Below are 8,827 nucleotides of genomic sequence, written 5' to 3' on the forward strand. Positions count from 1 at the left end.
CAAAATTAGATTTTGCACGAAGCACATTAAGGATTTAGTTTGAGTATTAATTTGTAGATGTTTTAGGTAGGTGAATTGGGATAATGGGGCGGTTTTGTTTTTTTTGGTTTTGGAGGGATGTATATTTATCATATCTTTCATGGCTAGGATAGCTAGAGACTTTTTTTTAAAACTTTTTTTAGTGTTTTTCCTTTGTTTATATACTTTAATATGAACTACAGGATTTTTTGGCTGCGGAACAACTTCTTTTATAGGATAGATTTATATTATTAGAATATTAAATGTGAGTTTGAGTTGCAAAAAGAAATAGAAAAGTTTGAAAAATATACAAATATATTGTTTTAACATTTTAAGTAAACGTGATATTGTAATCTTTTATACGAATTTGTTTATCTCATTGATTACTAATTTTTTGGTGAACCTCTCTCGAAAAAACCATTAGTAATATCAAAATTAAAAATTTATTTTGATGACTGACTCAAACGAATATGTGTAGAGAATATACAATTCTAATCATTTTAGCAAGCGTGTCTCTTATGGTAAATAATGCTACAAGGGTTACAGTTATGGTAACCGTAGTTAAAAAATGTTTTTACTCAAAAAGAATATAACATTGTGAAGGGACTCGTAATTTTTATATGTATTTATTCATGATTAATTGATACGGAATCTTTAAATGTATTCCCTTGTTCCCTCGAAAGATCTTATATTTATATTAATTATTTTATTGACCAATAAAACAAATTATAAAGGTTAGATTAGAAGAGCTCACTTGATCTAAGTTAGTGGTTTCCAATTTCCTTAGACACTTAAGCCTTTGACCCACGCTTTTGTAGTATATACGCAATTTACTAAATTATGATCCAGTTTTTTTAATACATAAGTTGTGATCTAGTTTTATACTAAAGTAATACCTAATTGCATTGTCAACGTTGAAATTTTTGGTCCAAAATGTACCGCCACTGGCCCATTACCACACCCACATGTCTCGATGAACAGTGATCTTGGCAACCAAAAATTTTATTTTCCGTCATCTAATAAACCACTTGCAAGTTGCAAGAGAACCAAATTCACGATGGACTTTTCCAAAATTGATCACCCATTCGAGTGTAAATTATTCTTTCATGCACAATCATGCAACCAGAAAAGTCCAAAAAAAATGGACAAAAAACTCGACAAAGGGGCATGCATTTTTTAATAACTTTTAGGACATCATTTATTGATATTACAATAAAAAAGCTCTAGCCTAATTAAACACTAATTTGCAAAGTACAAAAATGTCAGAAGATTGCTGTTTTCCACTAAAAAAGAAAAGTCAGTGTTTCACAAGTAGATTACATGTGTACATACATTACATATCATTAGCCTTTCTCATTACTCTGCGGCTGATTTCTTTGTGAATGGATGACTCTAAGAACTTGCAGCTGGCGATAATGCTGCCCCCATACCAGAAATTGTGGTACCCTTTTGTTGTAACGGTCAATTTCAAGTTACCATTTCACTTGGAATTCAGAAGTCTGGTAATTCTGTGGAATCAGCGGTCCTGGTGAATATGTCATACCAGAAATCCATGCCGTCATCAAAGTTTGAATCATAAGCATGACTCGGTTGGAAAGTTTCCTCATAGTTAGTAAAAGGGTATTGAAGTGGCATCTGATCTGCGAATGTCATGGATTGTGATGACATGGAAGGTGTTTCATCAATTGCTGGTTCTGACCAAAAACTCTCGTCAATCACAGGCATTGTCTCAAGAGAATCTATGTCTTCACACTTGATATTTTTGCTGTCGCCAACTGTGACAGATGAAAAATCACTAGAAGTGGTGCATGCAGATGTTGAATCCATTTCTCTGAAATTAAAATTGGTTTGTTCTGATTGAGTTACGATGCTTGAATTGGAATCAGAACGTTTGATTTTGGGCTTTGTGACTCTTCTGGAATTTGAACTGGACTGGTCTGCTTTCAGCAGCCTCTTCTTCAAATTGGTGTGCCACACATTTTTTATTTCATTGTCAGTTCTTCCGGGTAATTTTGCTGCAATTGCTGACCACCTGAAAATAAGGATCAAGAGGGTTAATATTATATTCGTGAAATTATTGCACGAGATTCGCGTTCACTTTGTTTAATATTCTAGTGAATCGGTAAACAACAACATTGATGTTGTCCTAATTCAATTAGTAGACGGACAATGAATCTCATGCTCATATTGGTATCTACGTCTAACACATGTCATAATTGCATGTGCCATAAACTGCCACACCAATTTGTTTCGTGCGAGGCAGATCTAATCAGAGATTCTTGCCCTCGCAGCCCCACTTTTTGTTTTTTTCTCTCTATTGGTTTCGATGTTTTATAGACTACTTTTGTATTTCACTGATGCCTTGCCAACTTAACATCACTCTCTTTCTTATAATATTTTAGCTGCATCCATCATACATGTATAATTTATGCATACAAAATTTCTGCTACACTCTTTGGATGATCACTTGCACCGTCGAAGGTGGGATCATACCTCGATTTTCTCGCACAATACTCGAGTCCCCATTATGAAATAAATATTAATTAACACAACTTTACATTTTAATTTTCACCCAAAGTTGACAATAATTGCCCCCGGCCCCCACCACTTCATCAACCTTGTTTATCTATCAGAGAAACTTAGGAAAAACCGCACATATTCATAATTTCAGCAAATTAAAAAGATCAAAATCATTGAGCAGCAGCGTCACGTGTAAACTAGGAATTGGATGGCAGACATGTGCATGATGTTTTGTCTTGATATGCTTTTTTGCTGAGAAGTTAAATTAGCATGATTAATGTCATATACCAAGATAGGAAAATGATGAGTGAATTACCTGTTTCCCAGCGTCTCATGCAGCTTAAGGATAATTTCTTCTTCTTCAGATGTGAAATTCCCTCTCTTGATATCAGGCTTCAAATAGTTAATCCACCGCAGTCTGCAACTCTTCCCACATCTTAACAGCCCTGAGCAAAATGGTCATAGGAATTAGAACAAAATCAAATCTAATATCATGACATTACCGAGAAAAAAGTGGAAAAATCATCAAGCTTTGTGAACCATCAAGCACCAAGGGTTAAAAGCTAGGCAAGGGTAGGTGGGTTATACATATAATACTATGGTTGGATTGAATAATATTTACCTGCTTGCTTTGGTAGAGCACGCCAATTGCCATGGCCATGTTTTTGGATGTAAGATGTGAGGATTTGATCTTCCTCGGGAGCCCAAGGACCCTTCTTCAATCCCATCTTTTCACAACAAGGAGCTCTCACCATGTTTGTGGCAATAATATATGAAAGGAAGATGAAGAAATTGATGAAGTAGTATGTGGTAGTCTCACTCGAGCAAACTACTTCTTTCTCTCTCCTTCAACTTCGTTTCCAAAGACTGGCGCTGGCTATTTAACCTTGGATACTCCGCACGCCATCACTCGCATGGTCCAACAATTGGAAAAACATATTTCCATATTCAAACCATTTAGCAGTTTCCGCGAAACCCTTTCCTCTCTCTCTCTCTCTCTATCACGCACACACACAAAGAGAAAACAAAATTCATTTTTATATGAATATACAAGTGAGACTTGGGAGTGGTAAATGTGTAAGGACAAATTTCCCACACATTCATGCTTATTTCACAATTAGTAGTATGCCACGTTGTTTTGTGTATGGAATTAATCCTTATTAGCTCATAAATAGCGGAGTAAAACAATCTATAACACTATATATCATTCATAACTCTTTTTTTCCAATTTTATTTTTCAAGTAGTAATAATTAGTTTAATAAAAAAAATCAATTTTATACTTAATTTAATTCAATTTGATAACTTCTCTTATCAATTTAATCATTTCTCTTTCTCTTAAAATATCATTTACAATATTTTTTTAATAAATTATTTCAAGACTCACTTCCTTTACTCTTTTATGAACACAAAAACTCTCATTCTCACTCTTTCGTTTTCTCTTTTATGCATATGGACTCACATTCTCATTTCTATTTCTTGTTTTATTCTTTGATTAATCTTTGCAAAAACTATTCATTCATTACATCTAAATTTAATATTTTTCTGGTTTGTTCCAATTCTTCCATCTTCTTTTTATGTATTGGGTTTTTTACATAGGTTAGAATATTATAGTATAAATTTATAATAATATTTTAAAAATGCGGATATACATGATAAAATTAAAAAAAAGATGTGGGTATCTAATAACGTTTCTAATTTAATTACTTAAATTTTTAAGTTAAAACTAATCCCACCCAAAATAGTAGCGTTGTCCAGGTAGATCGGTTTAATAGCATTTTTTTTATTTGATTGGCGCAAGTAGAGGCATAATTGTTTTATTATTATTATTTCTAAATATTTAAATTAAAGCTCAATTGAAGCTAATTGTGTGAATCTTAGACAAAACTAAGATTTGTCTCTATTTAAAACTAATTTTTTTTATTATTATTTCTAAATATTTAAATTAAAGCTCAATCGAATCCAATTGTGTGAATCTTAGATAAAACTAAGATTTTTCTCTATTTAAAACTAAAATCATGGTTGTTTCATTGTATTTCGAAGTTATTATCATTGTTAGATGTCACAAAACATATGGATTTTTTTTCTCATATAGCATTATTTTTACTTTTATTTCTTCATTTAGTACTTTTTTGTTTTTATTTTCATATCTAGCACACTTTTGTTCTTATTTTCTTATCTAACACCGTTTCAAAAGTAAAAAAAAAATTAATAAATTAAAAAGAATTGAGAATTTTTATTTATTTTTATTGATGATGTTTTTATTTTCTATATTTATTTGTTTTTGCATATTTTTTTCTTCTCATTTTTAAGCATCAAGTGTAGTATTTACATTAGTTGTTTTAGTGAATTTAAATATTTATAAAATTGAAATAGAAGAAATTTAAAATTTGAAAATTAAAAATTAAAAATTAAATATATAAAACTTTATGAAGAAATATTAATACAAAGATAATGAAATAAAATATTTTATTGGTATTTTGATGTAAGTAAATATTATGGGTAAATAAATGTAAAGTTGTAACATTATTTTGCTTTTTTTATTTTTATAATAAATTTGAATTATGGAGAATAAGTTATAATACATTTGTAAATATATTTTTATAATAAATTCAGATGAAAAAATTATAATAAATTCTAATGTTGGTACCAAATTAAATGTTGGTATTTTTGGTTTGTTAAAAAGATATTAAAGTAAGTAATAGTAAAAATTAAATAAAATTGTTTGGATATTTTATAAAAAATATTAACTAAATAGTTTAAAAAATTATAAATAAAAATTAAGTTATTCATTGATGATATGTATGTAATAATAAAAAATTAAGTTAATATATTTATTATTAGGTTTAATAAAAAAAATCAAAATGTATAAATTATAATTTTAAAATAAAATTAAGAAAAAAATTATATTTAAATTGAATAGTATGTAAATAATGAGTTATATATAAATATATGTCATAAATTATAATAATAAATATTTTTATAATCAGATATAATTATAAATAAATATAAAAAAATTATAAAGAGAAATGAAATATGAGATGAACACTAAAATAAAATAATTTTTAAAAAGGAATTAATAAATTAAAAAGAATTGATAATTTTAATTTTGGGTGCATTAAAAAAATAAATGTATTGGTTGTAAAAAAAATATTTTTAATGTTTAAAATAGTTAAAAATATAATTATTGAAGTAAGAAATGAATTTTTATAAAATGAAAATAAAAAGTAATAAGGACGTGTCCCAATATTACTGGATAGCGTTCACTCCTCGTTATTAATTATGTTTCATTTCGCACAAACTATTTAATATACCATTGAAGAAAATATTAAATGAATGACCATATCCAATTTATTTTTCTTTTTATGTTCAACCTATACTACATCACTTCTATAATTAACAACAATTCGCAACTAATAAAGAAAACATTTAAAAACAATTCACATTTATAAATCTCATGTATTGTCTTTTTTCCACCTTTAATTAATATATAAATTGTATTTTAATTAGTGTTCACCACTTATTTCATTTCTATTTATATTTTTTTATATTAATTTATAATTAAATATGATTATATAATATTTTTTATTATAATTTATGACATATATTTATATATAACTCATTATTTACATTTTTTCTTAATTTGTATTTTAAAATTATAATTTATACATTTACTTTTTTATTAAACCTAATAATAAATTTGTTCACTTAATTTTTTTATTATTACATACATATCATCAATGAATAACTTAATTTTTATTTATAATTTTTTAAATCATTTAGTTAATATTTTTTTATAAAATATTCAAATAATTTTATTTAATTTTTACTATTACTTATTTTAATATCTTTTTAACAAACAAAAAATAACAACATTTAATTTGGTACCAACATTAATTTTTTATAACTTTTTCATTCGAATTTTATTATAAAAATAAATTTACAAATATATTATAATTTATACTCCACAATTCAAATTTACTATAAAAATAAAAAAACAAAATAATGTTACAATTTTACATTAATTTTATCCATAATATTTACTTGCATCAACATACCAATAAAATATTTTATTTTATTCTCTTTGTATTGATATTTCTTCATAAATTTTTATATTTAATTTTTAAATTTCAAATTTTTTTCTATTTCATTTTTATAAATATTTAAATTCACTAAAAACTAATGCAAATGCTACATTGATTCTTAAAAATGAAAAAAAAAACACACAAAAATAAATAAATATAGAAAATAAAAATAGCAACAATAAAAAAAAATATCTCAATTTCTTTAAATTTTTTTTTTTTTACTTTTAAGACTGTGTTAGATAGAAAAATAAAAATAAAAGGGTAATAAATAGGAAAATAAAAATTAAAAAAATGTTAGAAGAAGAAATAAAAGTGAAAGTATTGGTATTGATAAAAAAATCTCAGGATAGATAACATGATGATTACCCACTACCTACTCCATGTAAAACAACTTGTTTGTTTCATTACTTTTTTTTATACAATGTACCCATTTCAAAGTTATTCTACATTCTTTAAAACACATCTCTCCCTAAGTACTTCTTAAAAATTATTTGCAAATTTAAATAAAATAATTCTTTAATATAAAGTCAAATAAATTTTTATCCTAAAGTATAATCTAAATAAAACTATATCCTTAAACATTAAAATAAATACAATTAGTTTTAAAAAAAGGGTACAATTTTTAATAAAATTTAAGCTAGTCAATAGTGTGTCTCACATGAAAAATACAATAAAAAAACAAACAAATATGGACACGAAGTATTAGACAAAATCTATGCGAAGAAAAAGAAAAAACAAACTGAAAATAACCTAATCAATTACAATGAGAATTTAAACCAGTGAGAGAATTAAATAAAGACAATAACGTAAATAAAAGAGCATTTTTTAACCATGTTGATCTTTAAAAATGGTAAAAAAAAATTATTTTAAAATGATTTACATTCTTCTCAAGTGGAAACATATAAATACATGTGTATTCTTATTTTTGTTGTACTATTTTATTTTGTTAAGTTAAAAAATATTTATTGTTATCATTTTTCTTATTTTATATTTTATATATTTTTGTTATGTGATTTGTTTAAATTTGATTTTTTAAGATATTTAAATTTAAGATTCTAAATCGTAAAAGTATGGAGTGTGAAAGGAAAGAAAAAATGGAGAGAGAATACAAGTTTTTTGTAGCTTTTTTTTAAAGAGAATGTGAAGTAAAAGAAAAGGAATAAAGTGGTGTTAAGTAGATTAAGAAATATATTAAAAAGTAAAATTTCACTCAAACAAATTATCTTTCTATCGTTTTTAACAAAATTAAACAAATGTATTTAAAATATTTATAATATAAAAGCAACAAGTCATTTAAATTATTTTAGTAAATTGTGGATATTTCGTATGATAATATGATTATTAAAAAAATGTTAAAAGATATTTGTATACCCTTAAACCTATTTTATTTATTATATAAATAATTTTATTTAGTTTTTGTTCCTTCAAAAAGTTCTTGGTTAGTATTAATAAAATTTTGAAAATTAATTAATCTCATAATGTAATAATTACATGACTCACACGTCATAAACTATCCTCAAATCTTGTCTATGAGGATGAAAAAAGTGTTACATAAGGTTATAAACGTTAGACAGTTCATGTTCTTGGAGGACAGAGAAATTTTGGATATTGTCCTAGTAGCTAATAAAGTGTTAGACGAAGTCAAGAGAAGTAAGAACAATTGTGTGTTTTTCAAGATTGACTACGAGAAGGCTTACGACTCAGTAGTTTGGGAGTTTATTTTTTACATGTTGGACAAACTTTGTGACAAATGGATTGGATGGATAAGAGCTTGCTTAGTGTCGTCAGCGGTGTCGGTGCTAGTAAACGAGAGTCCTACGAAGGAGTTCAATCCGAGGAAGGGGTTAAGACAAGGAGATCTCCTAACACCGTTTCTTTTCCTCATTGTGGCAAAAGGTTTAGCTGGAGCAATTAGGGAGGCGGTTGAGAAAAATCGGTTAGAAAGTGTGGAGATCGGAGGTAGGCCATAAAGATGAATATGCTTCAGTATGTGGACGACACATTGTTCTTTTGCAAGGCAAATGTACAAAGTGTGTTTGTTATCAAGATCATTCTTAATTGCTTTGAATTAGCTTCTGGCTTAAAGGTCAATTATCATAAGAGTAGAGTCGGAGGGTGGGATGTAGTCCTCTAATGATTCAGCAGTTCGCAACTATTTTGAATTATGAGCTTATGAGGATTCTGTTTAAATATTTGGGTTTGTCGG

At 26.8% G+C, this 8,827-nt stretch overlaps 2 protein-coding genes across 2 annotated transcripts; one reads left to right on the forward strand and one right to left on the reverse strand.

The window, feature by feature from the left end:
• Window positions 1-1,172: 1,172 nt before the first annotated feature.
• Window positions 1,173-3,553, reverse strand: LOC137828383 (transcription factor MYB15-like). The gene is made up of 3 exons (XM_068634927.1): window positions 3,161-3,553; window positions 2,855-2,984; window positions 1,173-2,050 (listed from the first exon to the last, which is right to left on the reverse strand). Exons 1-3 carry the CDS (start codon window positions 3,291-3,293, stop codon window positions 1,510-1,512), a joined length of 804 nt encoding a protein of 267 aa, XP_068491028.1. The 5' UTR covers window positions 3,294-3,553; the 3' UTR covers window positions 1,173-1,509.
• Window positions 3,554-8,156: 4,603 nt separating this feature from the next.
• Window positions 8,157-8,591, forward strand: LOC137829084 (secreted RxLR effector protein 78-like). The gene has a single exon (XM_068635877.1). It carries the CDS (start codon window positions 8,157-8,159, stop codon window positions 8,589-8,591), a length of 435 nt encoding a protein of 144 aa, XP_068491978.1.
• The last annotated feature ends 236 nt before the right edge of the window (window positions 8,592-8,827 follow it).

The sequence above is a fragment of the Phaseolus vulgaris genome, chromosome 7 (genome assembly GCF_000499845.2).
Source record: "Phaseolus vulgaris cultivar G19833 chromosome 7, P. vulgaris v2.0, whole genome shotgun sequence".
Lineage (NCBI taxonomy): Eukaryota > Viridiplantae > Streptophyta > Magnoliopsida > Fabales > Fabaceae > Phaseolus > Phaseolus vulgaris.